We start from the raw sequence: 27,945 nt of genomic DNA, 5'->3' as shown, positions 1-27,945 counted from the left end.
GCCAGGGGCTTATTGGCAATTCCCCTAATGCTTGATGGGAGGCTGTTGAACAGTTTTGGGCCCCGGACACTTATGGTGTTTTCCCTTTGTGTACCAATGGCGCCCCTACTTTTTATTGGGGGCATTTTGCATCGCCTGCCCAGTCTTTTACTTTCGTAGGGAGTGATTTCTGTGTGCAGATTTGGGACCATTCCTTCCAAGATCTTCCAAGTGTAGATTATGATATATCTCTCCCTCCTGCGTTCCAACGAGTACAAGTCAAGTGCTTCCAAGCGTTCCCAGTAGTTAAGGTGCTTGACAGAACTTATACGTGCAGTAAAGGATCTCTGTACACTCTCTAGATCTGCGATTTCACCTGCTTTGAATGGAGATGTTAATGTACAGCAGTATTCCAGCCTAGAGAGAACAAGTGATTTGAAAAGGATCATCACTGGCTTGGCATCTCTCGTTTTGAACGTTCTCATTATCCATCCTATCATTTTCTTTGCACTTGTGATCGTGGCACTGTTGTGATCCTTGAAAGTGAGATCCTCAGACATTACTACTCCCAGGTCCCTTACATTATTTTTCCGCTCTATTGTATGGCCGGAGTCAGTAGTATACTCTGTTCTAGTTATTATCTCCTCCAGTTTTCCATAACGGAGTAGTTGGAATTTGTCCTCATTGAACATCATATTGTTTACCGTTGCCCACTGGAAAACTTTGTTTATATCTTCTTGGAGGTTAACCGCGTCCTCAGCAGATGACAGCCTCATGCAGATCCTAGTATCATCCGCAAAGGATGATGTGGTGCTGTGGTATATATCTCTGTCTATGTCTGATATGAGGATGAGGAATAAGATGGGGGCGAGTACTGTGCCTTGTGGAACAGAGCTCTTCACTATGGCAGCCTCCGATTTAACTCTGTTGACCACTACTCTGTGTTCGATTTGTTAGGAAGTTGAAGATCCATCTCCCCACTTTCCCAGTTATTCCTTTAGCACGTATTTTATGGGCTATTACGCCATGATCGCATTTGTCAAATGCTTTTGCAAAGTCTGTGTATATTACATCTGCATTCTGATTTTCTTCCAGTGCATCCAAGGCCATGTCATAGTGATCCAGTAGTTGTGAGAGGCAGGAGCGACCTGCCCTGAACCCATGTTGCCCTGGATTGTGCAGATTCTGGGAATCCAGGTGATCTGCAATCCTGCTTGTTAGCACTCTTTCAAAGATTTTTATGATGTGGGATGTCAGAGCTATTGGTCTATAGTTCTTAGCTAATGCTTTGCTGCCACCTTTATGGAGTGGGGCTATATCCGTTGTTTTAAGTGACTGTGGAATTTCACCCATGTCCAAGCTCCTCCTCTATAGTGTACTTAGGGCACGCGAGAGGGGTTTCTTGCAGTTCTTAATGAAAACAGAGTTCCACGAGTCTGGGCCCGGGGCTAAGTGCATAGGCATGTTGTCAATGGATTTTTCGAAATCTATCGGAGTTAGGGTAATGTCGGAAATCTGGCATACATTTATGGAGTTTTGAGGCTCATTCATGAAGAAATCATTTGGGTCGTCGATCCTCAGACCGATTAGTGGTTCACTAAACACAAGAGTTGTACTGGGATTTCAATATTTCACTCATTTCCTTGTTGTCATCTGTGTAAGTCCCATCCTGTCTGAGTAAGGGCCCGATACTAGATGTGGTATTTGCCTTGTTTTTGGCATATGAAAATAAATATTTTGAATTTCTTTCAATTTCACTAATAGCTTTAAGCTCCTCCTGCCTCTCCTGGTTCCTGTAAGAGTCATTTAACTTAAGTTTGATAGTTTCCACTTCCCTGGTCAGCGCCTCCTTTCGTGTATCAGATATTCTAGCACTCCTGAGGAGCTCAGTGACTCTTCGTCGTCTTCTGTAGAGGGAGCGTCTCTCTCTCTCCAGTTTACTCCTGCTCTTCTTCTTTCTTAGGGGAATATGCCTAGAACATGCTTCGGCTGCCAGGAAGTTGATCCTTTCAAGGCACTGGTTTGGATCCATGTCATTTAAGACATCTTCCCAACATGTTTCGTTTAGAACATGGTTTACCTGGTCCCAGTTGATGTTCTTGTTGTTGAAGTTGTATTTTGTGAAGACACCTTCACAGGTACATGCATTCTGCTGATCAGGACTCCAGCGCCTATGGAATGGGAGGGGGGGGGGTAACCAGGTTTAATGCGAGGTAGAGGAATATAACTAACTCCCTGTACTAAGAGCCCTCCCCCATTTACCTTAAAGATCTTGAGAGAATTAAGACTGATAGAAACGCTTTACCTGGTTGACCTTCGAGCTTGTTGGTGAAGGCACTGAGCACCTATATAGGCGAGTCTCTTATGGCACTTGGTCAGTGTGTTGGGCTCGCAACCATAAGCACCCACGTTTGATCGAGCGCGAGGCGCGACACACCAATATGCGTCCATACACCTGTTGACCTCGTTCACCTAAAAGTAAATAGGTACCTGAGTTTTTCGAAATCCTAATACCATATTGGCCTGGGAATTTCAGGGCTCCCCTGCCATAGGTTCGAGTCTCACACATTCTGTGATTTGACAGGTAGCTGAGTTTTACTCGTTTGTGGGTGGCATGGTGAGGTCCCAGACCGACATTAGCCACTCTGCTTGGTTTATCCTGGGTTGAACGGAAAGGTGTACTACCCACGGTATTAACGAGAAGACACAGGTGTAGAGAAAAATTTTATTGTGACAGTGTTTCGTTTTTTGTAGAGCTTAATCAAGTCAATGATAATACTCTTCATGGAGAGAAAGGTTGTCACAATGTAAGTTTTCTTCTGCTCTTGTCATTTCTGCATTACACAGTTGTTAATGAATGCTTTCTTTTGTGCCATGCCTTCATGTCATGCCTTCATGTCATGCCATCGTGTAATGTCACCGTGTAATACTTTCATGTCATGCTATGTCATCGTGTAGTGCTTTCATATGCTTTCATGTCATGCCATTGTGTAATGCCTTCATGTCATGCCTTCATGCTTTCATGTCATGCCTTCAGAAGAAGGCATCTAAATCAAAGTTTTGAAGAGTATGGCGCTCTGACTCAACCAAGTATAATTCAGTTACAAGCGTAAAGTAACTCAACAAAACAGATAAAAAGAATATTGAGTGAAGGTGGGGGTCTGTCCCCAGTCATGTTGGGTGAAGGTGGGGGTCTGTCCCACGTCTTGTTGGGTGAAGGTGGGGGTCTGTCCCACGTCATGTGAGTTTGTATACAACATTCATTGTTTAGACCACAAATGTATAAACCCAGTGGTCGAAACCAGCTAGATGTTTTACACCCGCCGCCCTCACCATACTTCTCCTCCTTTTCCCCACCGGCGGGGTGCTAAGAAGACGTAACACAACACCAACCTCAGTGGTCAGTTTTGGTCTGTTAACCGTTTCCACATGGCCCTTACGTACTCGGACATTTATTGGTGCAGTGCGTGCGGTGTGGGGTGAGGGACGGATATTTGTGGAAGTCTTCCTTTGGTTTGTAATGGGAGAGCTCGGAGCGGGGGCTTGACACCTCGGCCCTCTCTCTCTCTCTTCTCTCTCTCTCTCTCTCCTCTCTCTCTCTCTCTCTCTCTCTCTCCTCTCTCCCTCCTCCTCCTGCATTCATCTGACAAATACAGGAAGCTGATCTGAGGCAGCTCCTATCCCTGCTGCAACACAATAGGTCCACTCTCCTCCCCTGCCCCCAAGAGCTTATCGCACTGTGTCCCATCTGTGTGTGTGTACTCACCTAATTGTGGTTGCAGGGATCGAGACTCAGCCCCTGGCCCCGCCTCTTCGCTGAGCGCTACTAGGTCCTCTCTCTCTCCTCCTGCTCCACGAGCTTTATCATACCTCATCTTTAAGCTATGTATGGTTCCTGCCTCCACTACCTCACTTACTAGCCTATCCCACTTGACTAACATCCTTTTGACTCATCTGGGTCTTCAACTTCCAGTTGTGACCCCTTGTTTCTGTGTCCCCTCTCTGGAACATTGTCTCTGTCCACCTTGTCTATTCCACGCAGTATTTTGTATGTCGTTATCATGTCTTCCCTAACCCTCCTGTCCTCCAGTGTCGTCAGGCCGATTTCCCTTAACCTTTCTTCGTAAGACATTCCCCTTAGCTCTGGAACTAACCTTGTCGCAAACCTTTGTACTTTCTCTAATTTCTTGACCTGCTTGATCAAGTGTGGGTTCCAAACAGGTGCTGTGTGTGTGTGTGAGTGAGAGTGAGAGTGAGAGTGAGAGTGAGAGTGAGAGTGAGTGAGAGTGAGAGTGTGAGTATGAGTATGAGTATGAGTATGAGAGAGAGAGAGAGAGAGAGAGAGAGAGAGAGAGAGAGAGAGAGAGAGAGAGAGCAAGCTCAGGTGTGAGTGCGGTCACTGGTGTTTAGAGGCGCTGTAGACAACAACTTTATGACAGGCTCTTAACGCCTCTCTGGACCATTCTAACGGATCCACCTCCAGTTCACACGCTCCTTGCTTGTTCGTACTCTTACGCTTACGCTCTCGCTCTCGCTCTCTCTCTCTCTCTCTCTCTCTCTCTCTCTCTCTCTCTCTCAAACACACCGCGATTTTTTTTCCAAATTATCAATTAAAGACTGGTGCCCACCTCCCATCGTGAAGAGGTGGGCTTGCTAACACCTTAATGGCTGATGGTACCATGATGGAGAAATGGTTGATGACGATGGTGGTGATAGTGATGATGATGATAGTGCTGGTAATGATAGTGGTAATAATGATGGTAGTAATAATGATAGTGGTGGTAATGATACTGGTACTAATGACGGTTGTGTTAATGATGGTGATAATGGTGTCGATAATTCTAATGATAATGGTTATAATGATGATAAAGGTAATGATGGGGTGATAATGGTGATGGTGATAATGATGGTGTTGATAGTGGAGTTTTATTCAGCTGTCATAATTAAAGTTCTTTAGATTTGTTTTATTTAGTAAACTACGTGTATTTTAATTTAGAATAATCCAGTAAAGTTAAACGTGAGTTTATTACCACTGATGACGATTAAACATTATAATTAGTGTTAGTTACTACGATGATTATTGTTATAGTGATAATTATGATAGTAATGATTATAATAGTGATAGTGATTAGGCGATAATTTCTTTGATAGGATAATTGGAATAATGATAATGGTAATTATAGTGATGATTATGATAATAGATTATAACAATAACTTAACAATAGGATTACGACGATGAATTATAATTTGGGTTAATTATTATGGCGAGATAAGTGTTTTGGTGGAGATATTAGTGTGTTGGTGTGTTTGGCGAGTGTTGGTGGTGAGATTAGGGCGTTTATCGTAAAATGTAGGTATGGGTGGTAAGATGATGTTGTGGTGTGAGATTAGACGGTTGGGGTGAGATTAGAATTTTAATATTGAGATAAAGGTGTTAATGGTGAGATAAGGTTGTTGTGAGGTTAGGGTGTCAATGAAATTAGTGTTGATATAACTGATGGTAAGATTAGGTTTTGGTGGCGAGATTAGATTGTTAGTAGTAAGACTAGAGTGTTGGTCAGATTAGGATGTTAGTGGTGAGGATAGGATTTTAAAGGTGTTGGTGGGGAGATTAGGAAGGTGGTGGTGCGATATGGGGTGTTTTCCTGCCGGTCAGTGCAGGCATGAAAATAGGGAGCAAAATATACCATACCATATTAGAAAAAAAAAACATGGAATTTATACTACTACTAATCATGGGAAGCGCTAAACCCGTAGGGATTATACAGTGCCTATGGGGGGATGGAAGGTATTCAGACTCAATTTGGGGAACTGGAACACAAGTCAAGTTCCCCAGATCAAGAGCCCCTCACCAGCGTCAAGGAACCTTCCCTGAGGGGCATGGAATTTACAGAATTATTATTATTATAATCAAAAAGAAGCGCTAAGCCACAAGGGCTATACAGCGGAATTTACAGGAGAGATGAGACTGGATGAAAGACGCGGGCTACAACTTCCTCTACTAAATTAAGTGTTGCGCCTCTGCTACTCACAGCTCCGTGTACCTATGGTTGTGAATATGAAAATGGTAGACAATACCGACAGGTTGATAAGACACATGTACAGTAGTTAAATATCTTTATTCCGAAACATTTCGCCTACACAGACTTCAGTCGAGTAAAAAAGAGTTAGCAGAAGCAGTAAAGGTGTGAAGACGATGTAATCAGTCCATCACCCTTGAAAGACGTAGTTTTGAGGTGGTCAGTCCCTCAGCTTGGAGAAGACTTTTGCTTCATAACTCTTCTGTAAACCATAGCACCGTATCATCCTTTGCAGACGATACTAGGATCTGCTTGAGTGTGTCATCCATTGAGGACACGGCAAAGCTCCAAAGCGACTGTACTAGGGAACATATCGTTCCGGTCTTTCCTCACTATTCTCTCTACTCTGCTGATCGCTATACCTTAGTACGTTTTCATACATAAAACAATTGGGTAAACCCAGGAATCTTGGATGATAGATTTATACCGAGCTTGTAGGACCTGAGTGTTCTGGCAGCTCCTCCCACAAGGGCACTGTGTTTCTAGTTGAATCCTATACTTGTCAAGTGCTTGTCCAACGGGTTTTTTACTGTTTTATCTTCTCGTGTACAGCGAGTGGGAGGGAGGGATGGTAGGAGGGAGGGGAGGGAAGAAGGTATGGGGGAGAGAACATTTTAAAGTATGGAAGGAGGCAGTAATGAAAGAGGCAGTAATGAAAGAGGTGAGGCTTGTGTCACTGTTGTTTCTGGAGGCAGTGGTAGGCAGCACGCGGAGCAACTCTGTTATTCCCATTACAGTGCTGCTGCTGCTGCTGCACCTGCAGCTGGTGTTGGTGAAGTGTTAGAGTTGGGTGAGTTATCAATTACTGTAGGTAGGTGTGAGTTTCAGCGGGTGGCTGGCCTGCCCCTACTGGCCACGAGGCGTGCCCTTAATTACCTCTCGTTGGATCCACTCCTCGCGTGTGGATGCTCCACCTCCACTTTCCTTTCTTCCACAGCCTCCCTCTCAGTCTCCCCCCCCCCCATATTTCCACTGCTAGGAGAAGAAACCATTTAGATAGGATAAAAAGGTGTCTAGAATGTTGAATTGGGATTGGAGAAAAGGTATTGGGTATGTGGTTAGGTGTTGAATAATGTATTGATCGAAGAATGGTGGGTATGTAGATGGTTCTATGTAGTGGTGGAGAAGTGGTTATCGGATGTTAGGATGATGGAGTTAGGGTAATGAAGCAAGAGAAAGTGGAGAAGGAACATAAGGAGAGAGTGGATAACGAGGAGACGGAGTAGATTAAGAATATAATCCAAAGTATAAATACTTACCTGTGATATCAATCCTAATTGTCTAGGAGCTCTTAATGGAAGCTCCCAAGCAAGTTCACGCAAAAAGTGTGTAACCGCCTCAGCTGTTTCTCGTCACACTGGCGCTTTAGTGGGCGAGTTCTGAAGTAAACAGGGAATTGTGGAGGCGTGAAGGATGGCAGGCACTTTGTCACCTTCCAGTTTTATATTTATGAAATAGTGGAGCATCCGTGACGCACGCGCGCACACACGGGGCCAGGAGCTGTGAATCGATCCCTGCAACCACAAATAGGAGAGTACAAAGACACAGACAGACACACACAGGAGCTATGAATCGACCCCTGCAACTACAAGTACGTTAGTACACACACACACAGACGTACACACACACACAGACATGCAAACGCAGACATGCACACACACAGACACACATACACACAGATTATGTTAATGAGGAGAATTAAATCAGATGAGGATCAGGTAGGACTTCAAAGAGACCTGGACAGACTGGACACCTTGTCCAGCAACTGGCTTCTCGAATTTAACCCCGCCAAATGCAAAGTCATGAAGAGCGGAGAAGGGCAAAGAAGACCGCAGACAGAGTATAGGCTAGGTGGCTAAAGACTGCAAACCTCGCTCAAGGATAAAGACCTTGGGGTGAGTATAACACCGAGCACGTCTCCGGAAGCACACATCAACCAGATAACTGCTGCAGCATATGGGCGCCTGACAAACCTGAGAATAGCGTTCCGATACCTTAGTAAGGAATCGTTCAAGACACTGTACACCGTGTACGTCAAGCCCATACTGGAGTATGCAGCACCTGCTTGGAACCCACACTTGATCAAGCACTTAAAGAAATTAGAGAAAGTGCAAAGGTTTGCGACAAGGTTAGTTCCAGAGCTAAGGGGAATGTCCTACGAAGAAAGATTAAGGGAAATCGGCCTGACGACACTGGAGGACAGGAGGGTTAGGGGAGACATGATAACGGCATACAAAATACAGCGTGGAATAGACAAGGTGGACAGAGACAAGATGTTCCAGAGAAGGGACACAGAAACAAGGGGTCACAACTGTAAGTTGAAGACCCAGATGAGTCATAGGGATGTTAGGAAGTATTTCTTCAGTCATAGAGTAGTCAGGAAGTGGAATAGCCTAGCAAGTGAGGTTGTGGAGGCAGGAACCATACATAGCTTTAAGATGAGGTATGATAAAGCTCATGGAGCAGGGAGAGAAAGGACCTAGTAGTACTCAGTGAAGAAGCGGGGCCTGGAGCCGAGTCTCGACCCCTGGACTCACAATTAGGTAAGTACACACACACACACACACACACACACACACACACACACACACACACACACACACACACACACACACGAGAGGTCCTCAGTCTACCAACTCTTTTTTTAACTACTTAACGATTTTCAACGGGCCGTTCACAACAGCAGCGCCACATAATTCGATTCTGTGATGAAATGTACTCCGCTTCCCTTGCAGCCTGGACCCACAAATTACTCGCCTGGCGTTTCTAGGAGCGAGGTAACCTAACCGCTGGTCTAGCTGAGATAATTAGCATCTGGGGCAACACATTTCTCAAGAGCCTCGTCACGACAGGGTGGGGAAGAGAGCTTCAAATCATAAATAACTCTTACGAAGATTCGTCTCTCTTAAGACGGGAATTAAGGTGGTCTGAGAACAGCATACACGATAACCCTAACAGCTAGGTGTGTCTTAGATAATTAAGGTCTTCGGCGGTACGTTTCTCAAAGGTGGTGTGTAATCAGGCTGGGCGGTACACCTTATGAGCGTCCGAGGTGTTGAGGCTATCTAGCCTTCACAGGCTTTCCCACACCTTACGCATCAGCGGCTGCCCACGCTCGATAAATGACTCCTTCTCTGACTCGCAGGTAAAAGCCCTTCGTCTTAAGCAAGCGCTCATCCTCGTCTGTCTATCGTGGGCCGGAGAACAACCGTCTCCCGTCAATACGAGACATAAGGTGGACAGATCCGTGCGTCTTAAAAGACGGAATTATTGTACTCCGAGAGGCTAACTGTCTTGAGGCGTCCGGGGTAAGATGATGGCAACATTCAATTACCTTCAGGATAGAGAATGGATCACCCTCGACCGGCCCGCCACACGCAGAGGAAAATTCAGTTATCTAATAGGTATGTGGGTGCAGCAGCGTCCTAATTTAATCTCCGGTGTGTATATACTTACAGGGTGGCTTTTAGCATTGTTTAATTTGATAGAGCACGTTCTGATCGGCAGGATTGTAATGGTAGTCTATTAACCAGGGGTTGCGGGCGAGTTATGCAGATAGAGTTCGCCTGAAATGGCGTTCTTTGTACGCGATTGAAAACCCTCTTTATTTTTATTTATAATTCAAACGCAGTTCGGCGGAGGACAGTGTTGTAGCGAGACAAGTACTATTATACATAGACACCTGTATCAGAGCAAGACTGTCGGTATTGTATACCATTTTGATGTTCACTCATATTTGTTGGTATTCTGTCGTCTGTCTAGTTGTGTATGTGCGCGCGCGCACTGGGAAGTTTAAGTTCCAGTACTTGGCCCAGGCCTTTGCACGTAAATAAACTTTTGTGACTGGACTGCTGCTAATGGTGCGAGCTCCCTGAGCACAGTAGCTGCCAGTGCCTCTCCTGGTTCAGGTAACAGGTGCATATTTCAACAGCGTGCTCGCGGCTCCCGTCTAGCAGGTAAGTCATGACTTGAAATGTCTGAGGTGCCTGGAGAGACCTCGACCACATGTTAAGTGGAACTTTTAGTACAATTTCACTGGCTAGAATTTATAGTTAGGCTGCGTTGATGGGAACGTTTAATGCGGTTTCGTTGATAGAAGCGTTTAATACCGTTTCGTTGATGAGTTCGTTTGTCCTCAAAGATTTAAGTTATACCATGAATTAGGGAAAGATCCTGGACTTCACCTTACGAAACAAAGCAAATGTGATGGTAATTATGGGCAAGGTAGATTATAGTGGAAAAATGAACATGTTATTAGAAACTAAGGTTCACAGCGAGACTCTTACTGGAAATGAAAGATGAATCCCAAGGAGAAATTTATTTAAGTAAACCCAAGAAGAGAGGAAACCAGACCGGACAAGATCCTGGTGCATAAAATACACATTGGATTAGGAAGGTGGGGGAGGGGGGAGGGAAGGATTCACACACACACACACACACACACACACACACACACACACAGTGTCGTACCGAATAGGTAAAACTTGCGATTTTGGCTTAAATAGCAACGCTCTTGCCGAATAAGGCAAGCAAAATATTTGCAAAAATTTTTCTGAATCTAACAAAAAATTATATTTCAGTGTGTATGTTTATTGTTAAATTATTGTAAACTTATCTAAAATATATTTAGTTGGATTAGGCTAAATTAAATTGCGTTTGTTATATGGTTAGGTAAGTTTTCAAAGATTCTTTTCGTACAAAATTATTAATTTTTACATTAACATAAATGAAAAAAAAAATATTTTTAAACGTATAGGATAAAATTTTAAAAAGGACTTAATTTTAAATGAGTGCTTGGTAATTGACCAATTTTACCTATTCGGCACTATATATATAAATATATATATGCAATAAGATCACAGTAAACAGGTGATTTCAGAATATGCATTATATATATATATATATATATATATATATATATATATATATATATATATATATATATATATATATATATATATATATATATATATAATGCGCAATAAGATCACAGTAAACAGGTGATTTTAAAATATGCAAAACAACCACTGTGAAAGAGTAGTGAAATTCCAAGCGCTTTCGTGACTACTCACATTGTCAAGGAACTAAGAAAGTAATACATCAAAGGAAGGCAATTAAAGGGCTTACACTACACCTCACAGTCAACCCCCACAACAAAGAAACACCTGACGCGCGACAATACCGGACTCACAAGAAAAGAGGAACACTGCAGTAGGTCCGCTGGTCCAACTAGACAGATCCTCACGACAACCCACTAACAAATTATTCTACCCAAGAAATAAGAGTCAATGTATTATTAAACTCTAACCAAATTTTATTAATTATAAATGAATCTAATTTATATAAACCTAAGAAATATTCATATTATTTTCAAAACTGCTCAAGATTCAGTCAACCATCTTGCTTGATACAACTTTCTCAACTTATTGCAATTGGATATTCTCATGAATAGAGCATTGGAATCTTGTCCAGTTCTAATGCTATAGTTTTTTAATCTAAGTTTATTACGGTCAAACTGGTAAAAATCTCGAACTTAGATTAAAACAACATAAATATAGCATTAGAACTGGACAAGATTCCACTGCTCTATTTATTCATGTGAGAGATTTTAACCATCCAATTGATTTTCAAAAAGTTGAGAAAGTTGTATCAAGAAAGTCCATGGTCGACAGGAATATAATTGAATCTTGTTTCATAAAAAGCAGTTTTGACAATAATATGAATATTTCCTTAGGTTTATATAAATTAGATTCATTTATAATTAATAAAATTTGGTTAGAGTTTAATAATACATTGGACAAATAATAAACCTTATTTCTTGGGTAGAATAATTTGTTAGTGGGTTGACGTGAGGATCTGTCTAGTTGGACCAGCGGACCTACTGCAGTGTTCCTCTTTTCTTGTGAGTCCGGTATTGTCGCGCGTCAGGTGTTTCTTTGTTGTGGGGGTTGACTGTCAGGTGTAGTGTAAGCCCTTTAATTGCCTTCCTTTGATGTATTACTTTCTTAGTTCCTTGACAATGTGAGTAGTCACGAAAGCGCTTGGAATTTCACTACTCTTTCACAGTGGTTGTTTTGCATATATATATATATATATATATATATATATATATATATATATATATATATATATATATATATGTGTGTGTGTGTGTGTGTGTGTGTGTGTGTGTGTGTGTGTGTGTGTGTACTCACCTAATTGTACTCACCTAATTGTGGTTGCAGGGGTCGAGACTCAGCTCCTGGCCCCGCCTCTTCACTGATCGCTACTGGATCCTCTCTCTCTCTCTGCTTCCTGAGCTTTGTCATACCTCTTCTTAAAACTATGTATGGTTCCTGCCTCCACTACTTCACTTGCTAGGCTATTCCACTTGCTGACAACTCTATGACTGAAGAAATACTTCCTAACGTCCCTGTGACTCGTCTGAGTCTTCAGCTTCCAGTTGTGACCCCTTGTCCCTGTGTCCCCTCTCTGGAACATCCTATCTCTGTCCACCTTGTCTATTCCCCGCAGTATTTTGTATGTCGTTATCATGTCTCCCCTGACCCTTCTGTCCTCCAGTGTCGTCAGTCCGATTTCCCTTAACCTTTCCTCGTACGACATTCCCTTGAGCTCTGGGACTGGGACACACACATACACACACACACACACGTGTATATATAGCCAGGGGATCGAACTTGTGTTGTTTTAGCCCGCCTCGTGTGAAGTCAAAATTCACGTCTGAACCAATGCTGAAAACAATCCTACAATTATATAAATAATAATTCGTGGGTATCAAAGAAGACACGACAAGGGATGATTTAGCGTAACAGTTGACTATAAAAGAACACAGCCTCCCAGGCTGGATGTCAATGACAGAGTTTAGGGAAGGGATATATGAAGCTCACTCTTCTTCCTGCCTTTGCCCTCGTCCTTCTTTACTCGTCCTCTCGTCGTCCTCTTCTCACTCGTCTTAACTCATCAAAGATATATCAGAGGTAACAGCGCTAACGTTAACTTAAGATAATGAGCTCGACTGTGAATATTACGGATTCCATGTCATCACTGAAGGCTCTTCACATGCATAATGACTGACATACTCGGTGGAGAAACCAGGCATTGATACTAAAATTCAGAGAAAATGAAATTCATACACAGTTTTTATGGATTCCATAACATACTGAGTTAGTCCTTCATAATTAAAATGGTTCAGTTTGCCAAATAAATACCTAGAAGGAAAATGTAGAATATAACTTTAGTATATCTGTCTAACATTAGGAATAACATTGGAGAAGTAAATGCTGAGAGTGGATGTCAGAGGAATGCAGTTACATGCCTGCAAAATCTAAATCTAATCATCTGGTATCAAGGAACACAATGATCTGTTGCAAAGTATGGCGTGACAGTATTCAAACTAAGAAATCTCAAGGCGAGAGGGAGATTATTTCCTAGTAAAAGTAGGCCTTAGACAGGAATGTGTGATGTCACCGTGGTTGTTCAATATATTTATTGATGGAGTTATAAGAGAAGTGAATGCTCGGGTATTGGCAAGAGGTGTGGGGGCTGAAAGATAAAAAATCTAACACAAAGTGGGAGTTGTCACAGTTGCTCTTTGCTGATGACACTGTACTTTTGGGAGATTCTTAAGAGAAGTTACAGAGGTTGGTGGATGAGTTTGGTAGGGTATGTAAAAGGAAATGAAAATTTAATATAGGAAAGAGTAAGGTGACGAGGATAACCAAAAAAATTAGGTAACGAGAGATTGGATATCAGATTGGAGGGAGAGCGTATGGAGTAGGTGAATGTATTCAGATATTTGGGAGTGGCCGTGGCAGCAGATGGGTCTATGAAAGATCAGATGAATCGTAGAATTGACGAGGGGAAAAAAGGTGAGTGGTGCACTTAGGAGTCTGTGGAGACAGACAACTTTATCCAGGAAAACAGAGAGAGAAATGTGTGAGAGTATAGTTATACCAATGTTCTTGTATGGGTGTGAGGCATAGGTGGTGAATGTTGCAACAGGAAGAAGGTTGGAGGCAGTGGAGATGTCATGTCTGAGGTCAATGTGTGGTGTGAATATAATGCAGAGAATCCGTAGTTTGGAGATTAGGAGAAGATGCAGGATTACCAAAACTATTATCCAGAGGGCTGAGGAGGGGTTATCGAGATGATTTGGACATGTGGAGAGGTTGTAACTAATTAGAATGACTTCGAGAGTGTATAAATCTGTAGTGGAGGGAAGTTGGGGTAGGGGTCGGCCTAGGAAAGATTGGAGGGAGGGGGTTAAAGAGGTTTTATGTGCGAGGGGCTTGGACTTCCAGCAAGCATGCGTGAGTGTGTTAGATAGGAGCAAATGGAGACAAATGGCTTTTAGGACTTGACGTGCTGTTGGAGTGAAAGCAAGGTAATATGAAGGGATTTAAGGAACCCGGCAGGCCGGTTTCCCTGAAGATGGGAAGTACAGTGCCAGTACTCTGAAGGAGGGGTGTTAATGTTGCAGTTTTATAACTGTAGTGTAAGCACACCTCTGGCAAGATAGTGATGGAGTGAATGATGATGGAAGTTTTTCTGTTTTAGGCCACCCTGCCTTGGTGGGAAACGGCCTTTGATATATCTTACCTTTGAAGAGTTTCGAGAGTTAATCTACTCTCTGAGCCAGGCTCGCCTGGTGCTTGCCTGGTCAACCAGGCTGTTGCTGGAGGCCCGCTGCCCCACATATTCATCACAGCCTGGTTGATCTGACACCTGAAGATAGTACTCGTCCAGTTTCCTCTTGAAGGCTTCTACACTTGTCCCAGCCGTGTTTCTGATATCTTCTGGTAAGATGTTGAATAGTCTGGGACCCCGGATGTTGATAAAGTGTTCCCTTATTGTTCCCACCGCACCCCTGCTCCTCACTGGGTTTATTTTACACTTCCTCCCATATCTCTCACTCCAGTATGTTGTTATGGCAGTGTGCAGATTTGGGACCAGGCCCTTGAGTATTTTCCAGGTATGTGTTATCATGTATCTCTCTCTCTCCTCCGCTCCAATGAGTACACGTTCCCAGTAGTTTAGGTGCTGTATAGGCTCAATGTAAGCCCTAAACGATCTCTGTATTTGTTCCAGCTCCGATATTTCTCCTGCTTTGAACGGGGCCGTCAGCACTGAGCAATATTCTAGCGATTTGAAGAGTGTCACCATCGGCATTATTTCCCTTGTTTTGAAAGTTCTCAATACCCACCCCGTCATCTTCCTGGCTGTCGTGATTTTTGTCTTATGGTCTTTAAAAGAAAGGTCTGCTGACATAATTATTCCCAGGTCTGTTACGTGTTCCTTACGTTGTATTTGGTGACCCCCTTGAGTTTTGTATATAGTATTCCTTTTGAGTTCTTCATTCTTTCCATACCTAAGAAGCTGGAACTTATCACCACTGAGCATCATGTTCTCCACTGCCCACTGGAAAACCCTGTTTATGTCTTCCTGCACTTTTTCAGTGTCCTCTACCGTACTGACTTTCATGCTTATTATAGTGTCATCTGCAAATGATACAAAAGTGTGCCGGGTGTTTTTGTCTATGTCTGCTATGAGGATGAGAAACTGCAGAGGTGCCAGAACAGTGTCTTGGGGCACTGAGCTTTTGGCCTTGCTGATGCTGGATCTTGCCCTGTTCACTACTACTTTTTGTGTTGTGTGTGTTAGGAACCCAAAAATCCATCTGCCTACCTTCCCCGTAATGCCTATGGCCTTCATTTTGTGCGCTATCACTCCATGATCGCATTCGTCAAACGCCTTTGCAAAATCTGTGTAAATCACACCTGCTTTTTGGTCGTTTTCCAGTGCCTCCGTAATTCTGGCATAATGGTTCAGCAGCTGTGACAGGCATGATCGTCCTGCTCTAAAACCATGTTGGTTCGAGTTATGCTGGTTGTGCTGCTCCATGAAATTTATCTGCCGTCTCATCACTCTTTCGAAGATTTTTGATGATGTGAGAAGTAAGGGCTACTGGTCTGTAATTTTTAGCTAGTGCTCTACTACCTCCCTTATGCAAGGGGGCTATGTCTGCACTCTTTAAGGCATTCCATAAATCTTGTCCAGGTGCTGAGTGGGCATGTTATCCATTTCTTTTTCGAAAACTATGGGATTTGTACTAATGTCTGTTAGTTGGTCTGCGCTGCCTTCTTCTGGAGTGAAAATTATTTATCCATTTTCTACCTTGCTGTCATTTAGTGGGTTGCTGAACACCGACTCATACTGTTCTTTTAGGATTTCACTCATTTTCTGTTCATTGTCAGTATACGAGTCTCTTCTCAGTAGTGGTCCAGTTCTACAGGTACTTCTTAGCTTGGATTTTGCGTAGGAACAGAATTATTTTGGGTTTCTTGCAATATCCTGTATGGCCCTTTGTTCCCTTTGCGCTTCTTCTGTGAGGTATGGCATCCTAAGTTTTTGCTCTAATTCAGTGATCTCTCAGCTAAGTATCTTTCCTCTGTTGTAGTATATTTGTGTTTTTAAGCAATTCAGTAACCCGTTTTCTTTTTCTGTACCATCTCCTACGCTCTCTATATCTGATCTTCTTCTGGGTTTCCTCAATGGTACGCGCTTCATACATACTTTTTACGTTTCTCTATTCAGGTTCTCTAGGCACTGGTGGGGATTTAGGGTGCTCATGTCTGATTCCCAAGTTATGTCTGGTAGCTCTTGGTTTATTTTTTCCCAGCCAAGTCTGTGGTTGTTAAAATAAAACTTACTGAACATCCCGTCTCTAACATTAGTGGCGGTTTCCTAACCCTGAGTTAATACTCGGTTGAACCTCTATGATGTTATTATCAGAGTATATTGTTTTAGTAACTGTTATTCCTCGTTGTTTGTGAATATCAAATCCAGGGTATTTTCATTTCTAGTGGGACCAATTACCTGTTGGTTTAATGAGTACTTTTCACAAAGCCTCATTAGTTCCCTGGTATGTACCTGTTGAGCCAGGGTGCTTCCCGGAGATATTTCTGGTATAACATTACGTTGCGCCATCTTTCATTTTACACGAGGAAGATTAAAATCTCCAAGGAGTAAAATATTTGGTGTGGGATTTTCTGTCCTATCCAGATAGCTATCTATCTGCCTTAGCTGATCTGTAAATGCTCCAAACATAGCATTCGCTTCTGTTAGGAGCCTACTGATATAACTAACTTTGTCATTTTTATTTGATTTCAAACCCTGAATATTTGCGAATATGAAGCAGGAATTACTATGTGGGATGTTTTGTCTCGCTTTGTGTTTCATTAGTACCACTGGTGGTGTACTACCTGGTATGACCCCTGGTGTACACACCCCTGGTTTCTCCAGTACTGGCTTTGCGTTTGGTTGCTTATTCGGCCTTGATGGGCTGATGCCTGGTTTGGTACGCCCCATTTTGCTGCCCATCTGTCCTCTGTACCATTACCCTGTTTGTCTCTTCCTTTGGTTCGATCTTTTTCACTTTTTGTCTAAAAATATATGTTGTTCAATTTCCCTTTCTCTGCTAACTATGTAGCGCCGCGTTCCTTTTATATAAGAACATAAGAAGGACCACTGCAACAGGCCTACTGACCCATGTGGAGCAGGGCCATGTCCCCCCCCCCGGAGTAGCCCAAGGACCCACCCCCGCGGATTAGCCCAATGACCCACCCAGTCTTGTCACCTCCACTCAAGGATGGAGCACGGCACCAGACCCAGTAGCACAAGCTAGTCAGGTCCAACTCACACCCACCCACACCCACTCATGTATTTATCTAACCTATTTTTAAAACTACACAACGTTTTAGCCTCAATAACTGTACTCGGGAGTTTGTTCCACTCATCCACAACTCTATTACCAAACCAGTGCTTTATTTTTTATCCTTCCTGAATCTGAATTTTTCCAACTTGAAACCATTGCTGTGAGTCCTGTCTTGGCTGGAAATTTTCAGTACGCTATTTACATCCCCTTTATTTATTCCTGTTTTCCATTTATACACCTTAATCATATTCCCCCTAATTCTACGCCTTTCGAGAGAGTGCAGATTCAGGGCCCTCAGTCTATCCTCATAGGGAAGATTTCTGATACATGGGATCTTTGTCATCCTCTGTACGTTTTCCAGAGCATTTATATCCATTCTGTAATACGGTGACCAGAACTGAGTAGCATAGTCTAAATGAGGCCTAACCAAGGATATACAGAGTTGAAGAACAACCTGACGACTTCTATTATTTATACTTCTAGATATGAAGCCAAGAATTCTGTTAGCTTTATTGCGAACACTAATGCACTGTTGTCTTGGTTTTAGATTACTGCTAACTAGAACTCCTAAATCCTTTTTGCAATTAGTAGTATTAAGATTTACATTTAGTTTATATGTGGCATGGTTATTTAACTGTCCAACATTTAGAACTTTGCATGTCAATATTAAACTGCATCTGCCACTTCTCCGACCATTGCAGCAGTCTATTCAAATCATCCTGGAATGCTCTAGTGTCCTTAGTGTCCTCATTAGAATGAATTGGATGGCCTATTTTGATGTCATCAGCAAATTTGCTTATGTTGCTATTTATTCCCTCATCTATGTGGTTTATGTAAATTGTGAACAACAACGGGCCCAACACTGACCCCTGAGGAACACCGCTTGTGACGTGCCCCCATTCTGATTTCTCCCCATTTATGCAAACTCTCTGCTGCCTATTTGTCAGCCATGCCTCTACCCAGGAAACAATTTCTCCTATTCCGTGTGCCTTAAGTTTCCTCAATAGCCTCTGATGTGGAACTCTATTGAAAGCCTTACTGAAGTCCATATACACAATATCATATTCATTACCATGATCTACCTCCTCAAACACCTTAGTGAAAAAAAAATAGTAAATTCGTAAGACAGGAACGCCCCTTTTTAAAACCGTGTTGAGATTAATTAATCTGTGCCTATCAAGATGGCTACGAATTGCTTCGGCAATTATTGTTTCCATAAATTTTCCCACTATAGAGGTAAGGCTTATTGGTCTATAGTTCGAAGCCAAGGACCTGTCATCTGCCTTGTAAACAGGTATTACATTTGCCATTTTCCACTTATCAGGCACTATGCCAGTTTGTAGTGATATGTTAAAAAGATTAGCCAAAGGTTTGCTAAGTTCCTCTTGACATTCCTTTAACATCCTTGCAAACAGTTCATCAGGACCTGGGGATTTGTTAGGTTTTAGTTTCTCTATTTGTCTGAGGACCATGTCACTAGTTACCGCAATCGTACATAGTTTATTATCCTGTTCTACATAATCTATTATTTCAGGAATATCGCCAGTATTTTCCTGGGTGAAAACTGAGAGGAAGTAGGTATTGAGAATTTCACACACATCCTTATCACTGTCAGTGATCTGACCAGAGTTACTCTTAAGTGGGCCAATCTTGTCCCTAATCTTACTTCTGTATACCTGAAAGAACCCTTTTGGGTTAGTCTTCGAATCCCTTGCGACCTTAGCCTCATAATCCCTTTTTGCTTTTCTTATTCCTTTCTTTCTCTCTTTAATTGAATATATTGATTTCTTAACTGCCCATCCCCTCTTTTGATACGCCTATATATGCCTCTCTTTTCACCAATGAGATGTTTTAATCTATTGTTCATCCATTTGGGATCATTTTTGTTAGATCTAATTTCCCTACTTGGAACAAAAGTTGTCTGGGCAGCTAGAACTAAGCTCTGTAAAATGCCATATTGGCAACCAAGATCACCTACCTGACCCATAGTCAGGACATCCCAATCTAGTCCACCCAGGTAATTTTTCAGTCCCATGAAGTCGGCCAAGCGAAAATCTGGGACAGAGATTTGATTGCAGTTATCTGGGTAATTCCATGATATATTGAAACTCGGTGATTTGTGATCACTTTCCCCAAGCTCATCATTAACCTCAAGATTATTAATTAGTGAATCTTTGTTGGCAAGAACCAAGTCAAGCAGATTGTTTCCTCTAGTTGGTTCTGTCACAACCTGTTCTAAAAAGCAATCCTGAACCGTATCAAGAAAGTCACTAGACTTATGATTTCCTGTCATATTGTTCCAATCAATTTGTCTAAAGTTAAAATCTCCCATTATCACAACATTTTCATATCTAGATGCCTTATGAATTTCGTCCCATAACAGCTTACTGCGCTCCCTATCAAGGTTTGGGGGCCTATAAATCACACCCAAAATTAATTTGTCACGTCCCTCAAGAAACTGTAGCCAAACAGATTCTTTGCTCGATGTTTCTAATCTTATATCATGTCTAAGACAGCAATTTAAACTTTCTCTGACATACATCGCCACTCCACCACCCTTCCTGTTGACCCTACCAGTGTGGAATAGTTTTAACCTTGTATGTTGCATTCAGAAGGCATTTCTCTATCTTTCAGGTTGAACCAGGTCTCTGTTATACCAATAATATCTATATTACCTGCACTTGCAAGTAATCTTAGTTCATCTGTCTTATTTCTGAGACTCCTACTATGTGTATAGTAAACCTTAAGGGAGCTAGTCACTCGTTGCCCTCTACTATCTTTCTTTGTTGATTAATTGATTTGCCATTACTAGCAACTTCATTTTGAATATTGTCTTTTAAACATATCCCTGAGGTATCCCGGTAATAACTGCTGTTTTTAACCCTAATGCTGCAGCCTGATTGTTTCCCACAAACACCCATACCTCTATAATCTATCATTTTAAATTCCTAGACAAGTCATCAATTACCCTCTCAACTGAATTGGCTAATGCAACCACCCCATCCCTTGCATACATATCACGTTTGCCAAAGAATAGGTCCCAGTTATCAATGAATGGGATTGCAAGTTCCTTGCAGTATGTGTCTAGCCAGCAATTTATACCAATTGCCCTAGACATCCATTCATTGCCCACTCCCTTTCTAGGCAAGATTCTACATATGACTGGGATCCCTCCCTTAGACCTAACTACTTCTATGGCTGACCTGTACTTATCCAGCAGCTCCTCTCTCCTGCCCTTCCCAATGTCATTACCCCCAGCACTAAGACAGATAATGGGCTTGTTCCCATTACCTGCCATATTATTATCCAACCTGCTGACTATGTCACCAACACCAGCTCCAGGAAGGCATACTTTCTGTCTGACCTTTCTGCCTCTGTTACAAAATGCACGGTCTATATATCTTACCTGAGAATCGCCTACTATTAAAATATTCTTACCTTGATTAGCAGGGAAATCAGTGGTACCTTCAACCTCACTAACCACTGAAGTACACTCGTCTTGGAGAACAGAGAATCGATTTCTTACCTTCACATCTTCTCTAACTCTCCTCATCTTCCTTCTTCCTGAACTGTGAACCACTTACCACTTAAAGCGGCTGCCACTATCACTGCTGGTGACCATTTTCTCCTTACCAGCTAAATCTTTCTCACACTCGCTCCCAAATTCATCTATGCGAAGCTTCAGCCTCCTATTTTCCTCCTGAAGAAGTAGAATTTCCTTCAACACTTGAACCTGAGATTCTAAAACACTACAACAGGCCATGGTGCTTGGTAACAGCCCACGCTAACTCCCAAGAGCTTAGGCAGATATGGTGGTCTAGGCAGCTCAGGTCATAATATTCTCTGGACTACGTTGAAGCTTTACACATTACTGGATGGAAGTACCTGCTGCACTCTTTGTTGAAATGACACTTTCCCTTCCTCAACATGTTGGCACATTTTCTGGCGTGTTTATTCCAGCAATTATTATATATATATATATATATATATATATATATATATATATATATATATATATATATATATATATATACATAATACTGAAATATACTGCAGAGGTGGTATGAAAGACGTAATAGTTAATACATTTATTGCGCTGCATTATCAAACCTACAACAAAAAATCTAATTGCTATTTTATCTTAAAACAATCCCAGTAATGTCAGTTATACAGCAGATATTGAAAATACAATTTACATTTATCAGATGTAAATTGATTTAGAAAATAACATTTTCACTTTAATATATTTGTACTCCCAGAGGAGTACCGAGCTGCTATTGCATGTTCTAGCTTCAAGGAACTGGAGATACCATCCCTTCCTTGGGATCAAACCTGAACAAGTGTGTAAAAATAATAGAGATTATTATTTTTTATGGGGAGCGCTGACACCCCTGAGAATCATGTAGTGTCTAGGAAATGGGATGTTATCAGGTTTGATCCAAGAGCGCTTCAGAATCAAGGTACCAAAAAACACACAAGTACAATTTAAAGAAAACTGATTGCACATTGTTTATTAAGTCTGTTTCATTTTAAACTGTCCAAAATATATCAGTAAAAAAAATTAATATATTCTTTGTCCTGACCATAATTTCAAAGTCTCCTGGTATTAGTTTATTACTGTAGATGATTTGGTGTTACAAAGTAAGTAAAAAAGGATACTTTTGTACACTTACCTAGAGGGGGAGAATACCTGGAAAGTGTTCCGAGAATCAACGCCGACGTGGACAGGTCCATGACCAGGCATTGGCCAGAACATTTATTAAAAGAAAAGTTTCGTCACTAATGGCTTCATTAATGCTAATGACTGATGAAGTCATGTCGAACCGCTTCCCTTATTAAATGTCCTGAAGTGTACACAAGTGTATGTTTGCAGAATAATTTCAAATAACTGAATAAAATTGTTCCGTAAGAGGGAGAGGGGATCAGACATCCTGATTAATAATGCTACGTGTGATAAATGGTTTAAAACCGACGAGTTGAAGATTGAGACACTTATGCAGCATATGGGAATCTTTATTGAAGAAACGTTTCGCCACACAGTGGCTTCATTAGTCCAATACAAATCAGAAGGGTGTAAGGAGAGGAGGAGTTTGAGGTAATCAGTCCCTCTGCCTGGGGTCGATGTGTTCAGTCCATCAATCTTGTAGAAAGTACAGCATAGGACCGTAGAAATGGCTTATATACTGTAGTCAGATGAGGCGAAGCAGGAGGAAGCTGGGTCATAGTGCTGTACTTTCTACAAGATTGATGGATTGAACACATCGACTCCAGGCTGAGGGACTGATTACCTGAAACTCCTCCTTTCCTTACACCCTTCTGATTTGTATTGGACTGATGAAGCCACTGTGTGACGAAACGTTTCTCCAGTAAAGATTCCCATATGTTGCACAAGTGTCTCAATCTTCAATAATCCTACGAGTTTACAAATTTTTGATAGATATTTTGAAAGTTACTTATGATACAGTGAATGTTGCAGTTAGAGAAAATGATACAATCCATTTAAACATTTAAGTACATTCAAGATGTAACAGGATGCTTAGTAGTGAAGTGACCACGCATAGTTGAGGAAGGTGCCTTGATGCCGCTGAGGGCAGTATTGTAACTCGCATCACCTTAAAAATAATAACGTAAGAGATCTTTAAGGACTTTTAACTAAAGGTATTCCAGAGGGAAGATTTTTTTTTAATCAAAAAAGATTTCAAAATTTCCAGTAAAATTGAAATTGGATAACTAATACGAAAAATTGGCTCGTAAATATTTTAACATCAAAAGATGACCAAGAGGAATTCACTAAACAATTAAATAATGTTAAGGTAATTGCGCTTGTAGTTTGTAGAAAGAATGAAGTTTAGACCTAATCCGGATACTATTGAAATGTTCCATATAATAAAAAAAAACGGACCTCTTATCATTGTTAATACAACACTTTTGGGGTTTGGAGTTAAAATAATCCTTACAGAAGTCTCCCTTAATATGATCCTCAGAAAGTATAAAGGTATCATTAAAGTATGTTTTATGAAATATTGTGCTAAGCTCAGTACGATAGTCATTGAACCACATCTGGTAATACCTTAGATAAAGTTGGTCTCAAAAAAATGAGCCGAATAGGGTTTTCCCTCTCCCCCCCCCTAAAAAAAAAAAAAAAAAAAAAAGATACAGTACCATTTATTGGCAAAAATAGCATTTTGTGATATAAATACGCCATTTAGTAATACAAAAGTTCCATTAGTTACGTAAAAATACCATTTATTTACATAATCTATAAAAGTATTTTTTTCAGCGAGATAAAAATGCTATTTAGTAACAATCATTGTAATGTAAAAGATTGGGTATTTTAGGATAGTGTTATGCTATTTTATTCATATTTAGCATTTATATATTAGTGTCCAATATGCTGAAATTTTTTGTTTCTTTCTGTGCAGAGACACGATGGAGTCAATGTTGGTGGACCCGCGGTACTTGGGGGCGCCACTTCGAGGTTACATGGAGCTCGATGCTGAGAACAACAACCTCTTGGAGAAGGCACGGGCGCAGCTCATGTGGGACCGTCTAGCTGCCATCACTGCTCCGCCTGGAGCCTCGGGAACCTCTCCTCAGGTAGCAGCAGCAGCCGCGGCTGCAGCAGCGGGTTTGTTGCCACCCTCAATGCCACAGCTCTACACCCTCAACCATTCTCGTGGGAACCCCTCTCCATCTCCGTTACCGCTACCTGCCCATCTGTGGACCCAGTGGACGGCACTACACGGGCTGGGGCATCCCAACCCAGCCCTCTCACACCTCACCTCCCCTCACACCTCCGCCAGTCACCTCTCCCACTCAGCCCTCTCTGCTGCGCCTTCTTCTTCCTCTGCGTCAGTGTCACAAGCGGCGGCGGCGGCGGCAGCTTTAACGCGGCCGCTTTTTCCATCGCCACTCAACCTCCATCGTTACTCTCCATACTTCCTTCCCAAGACCTCACCCTCAGACCCACGAGATCATGCTCTTCCGGACCACCAGTCCTAGAGACCTGCGATTGTCTGGGACCACCTAGGAATGTCTGGGACGACCTGGGAGTCTCTGGAATTACCTAGTAGTGTCTGGGACCACCTGGGCGTGTCTGGAATGGAATGCCAACGGCTCTACGAGTCATCAGTGCCTAAGGAAACTTAGCTGTCTGACGTGACCAAGTTGAGCTGAAAGAACTCGCATGATGCCGAGTTCAGTCACATCGAGAAGCCGCCCCTCCTCACCCCTTTTCTATTCTCTGCCTGTGTTAGGTGCAATGGATGTCGGGAGTAGGGAAGATAAGTGCGAGAATCGACTTACTGAGGTGTTTGGGGTGTGTCAGGAACAGAAAGTCCACACAAAGGTTACTCAGACCACTACAGGAAAGCTAACGTTCCCTGCTGCCATGGCCAACCATACGGCCAACAGTTACCCTAGTCTCGGACAGTCTTGCCGCGCATCCTGCCATAATACCGGCGTCAGCGGACGGGGCCGTCTTAGAACAATGACCAGTGTCGGGGGATTTTTTTTTTCCATGAAAAATTAGTAGCAAATAGCTTCGAGGTTGTGAAAACAGGGTGTGCGTCGCTCATTCTCAGAAACGACTTTGAGGCATGGTGTGCAAGCTGTGATTCATATTGTTGGCACCAAAGAACACACAAGTGCCTGAAGGCAGAAAGACTTTGATGCCTAGGAAACTCCTGAATAGAACTGACACGTGTACAATGGATGCCTGAATACGGCGCACACCCACATAAAGAACAATCCTAAATGTGATAAAAGTCCAGACAAAAACAGTCAAGTGTGGCTGTTGTGTGTGAAGGTTTGTATACCTTCTGTGTAATGCTGAATCCATGTGGGGGCATTCTGGGCAAGGTGTGATAGAGAATAAAGCAAGAATATATGCTTGCATGTATTGTTCTCTTGAGGCGTTAATCTGCAATCTTCTTTTCGTATGCACTCTGGAGCCTTCTCCCCCCCCCCCTTTCCTCTCCGTCTCTCTCCGGAGTTTAGACACGTTGCAGAAACAGCTTTTATTGGGACAACGTTTCGCTATTCTAGAGTTTTATCAAGTCATAACTTGATAAAGCTTTAACAGAGAGCCCTTCCGATAGACCTCTCCGGAGTTCCTCAGGTCAGCTGGTGCTTGAGCAGACGCTTGAAGTAGCTAGTGCTGTGTAGCGGCCTTGAGGGGCAAGGGGCGGTGATGGCGTTGACTGGGCATCTCTACCACCCATAAGTGCTGTCCTAGAATTTAGGACACTGAACTCAGGGTCAAAGACAGCCTCTATTGTGACATATCGTGAACTGTCTTCAGTGAAAAAAGGACAAAAATCAATATTTAGATTTTGTTTTAAGATGCAAATTACAACCTCTTAATGTTATATTCTACACAGTCCCTGAATCACATAAGGGTAATGTCCCTGTTGTTTATTTCTTCGTTGTATGTTATTAAGTTACAAGCTTTAACTCGGCCATAAGGAAGTGACTTAGGTATAACATGGGGACACAGACGCAGGCGCCATGGTGGCTATGCTGGCAAGGACGCGCTCATGGATATGTCTGTGTTTCGTGTGTTAAGGAAAGTAGTGACCATCACAAGACAAGGAATGTTAATGTGAATCTCTTGCTTATGTTGGACCTTTCTTACTACAGAGGATCAACGTAAGCGAAGGAGAATATGCAAATAAACAAAGACACTTTAATAAACGGTATGTGTTTATGATGTAAATATATTGACTATTATACCAGTGAGGGATGGTCAAGATTATAAGAGCCATATAAACTGGATGTTAGTGTTAGGATCTACGACCCAACTGGATTAAAATTTTGGTCTAAACTCTATAATGATTATTGCAGTGTATGAGTGATTCAATGTCTGAAGCTCATCGGAATGGGTTACATTTTGAAATTATTTCAGTGAAATGTCAGTTGAAATGAAAAGGTAGAATTCATTGAATTGTTTTAAATTAAAATTTGATGCGACAGAATCAGTATTTGAGGAAAGTGAGATTAAAAGAAGACCATGTAATGTGGGAAAGGCTGAGTCAGTGAGTGCCTTTGTTAACTACCAGTGCCAAAGGTTTATGTCCTGCCCTCTTCTTCCTCTCTCTCTACCCCTCCCGCACTCACCACGTCTTGTATTCCCCTCATTTCCTTACCTTTTCTTTGTTACCCCTGCTTCTCTTATCGAGTCCTCTTAACTGCCACTTTTCACTCATACGCTATTTTTTTATTATTTTACAATGCCACACTATTCTTTCACCATTTGCATTTTCTCGTCCTCTCCCAGTTCCGTACTGTCATTGAATTCGCATCACTTTTCAACTCGTGTTACCCCTATTACCTCATCTCCCAGCCAGCCCATTGTAATCTTTTGTAACATCATCTCCCCTTCTTACTATCAACTTACTCTTCATTATTCTTCCACTCCCCCCACCAACACCCCTGTTGCAATTTATAGAATTTTGTGTTTTTTTAATGTTATTGTTATTTTTATATTTTTTGTATCACACAATCACCTGTAAAGGTTACATTGATGTGTATATATTCAGAATGATGCCGTTGTATATATAGTTTGTATATATATAAATGTATATATATATAGACGTAATACTAAAACCTTTCCACCTTTGCGTTTCAAATTTTTAGATAAAGAGGAACGCGAAAAAATCACATACCATATTTATTGCAAATGAATTTTTTGGTAGACTTTGCTGTATATAAGTTTTTCGTAACTTATTTTTCAAAAAGGACGAATAAAAATCACCGTGGAGATGACTGTCCAAATCCTGTTGTATATATATTGAGGTGAACAAATACATGTGATCCAACTTTATATTGTGGTTTCATTTTCCTTAATATTATATTTACCGAACAGATCTTAAATGAAGGAAGTTGGAGCTGCTACTTCACTTTATAGAAGGCACTTATCTTTCTTCTCTTTAGATGGCGGAAGATTCAAAGGTAAATGTACACCAATGCATTCACACAGAACAGGTTTATTGAAAAAGCTTAGTTTTCAATTATTATATATATATATATATATATATATATATATATATATATATATATATATATATATATATATATATATAGTAGCAATAATGTTGAAGGATAAGCTATGGCAGGAAAAGAGGGACTATAAATGTATTAATTCAAGGATTATGTGGAGTAAAATAAAGATTG

General features: G+C 41.7%; 1 protein-coding gene across 1 annotated transcript in view; it reads left to right on the top strand.

Annotated features, from left to right (window-relative positions):
• LOC128702295 (T-box transcription factor TBX20) overlaps window positions 1-27,595 on the top strand; it is a 270,944-nt gene extending 243,349 nt beyond the window's left edge. Inside the window, exon 6 of the mRNA XM_070102075.1 lies at window positions 24,195-27,595. Coding sequence (XP_069958176.1) covers window positions 24,195-24,774 — 580 coding nt within the window. The 3' untranslated portion in view covers window positions 24,775-27,595. The remainder of the gene's footprint in view (window positions 1-24,194) is intronic.
• The last annotated feature ends 350 nt before the right edge of the window (window positions 27,596-27,945 follow it).

The sequence above is a fragment of the Cherax quadricarinatus genome, chromosome 80 (genome assembly GCF_038502225.1).
Source record: "Cherax quadricarinatus isolate ZL_2023a chromosome 80, ASM3850222v1, whole genome shotgun sequence".
NCBI lineage: Eukaryota > Metazoa > Arthropoda > Malacostraca > Decapoda > Parastacidae > Cherax > Cherax quadricarinatus.
Note: the sequence above shows the minus strand (reverse complement) of the source record. Positions and strands in the feature narration are given on the sequence as shown.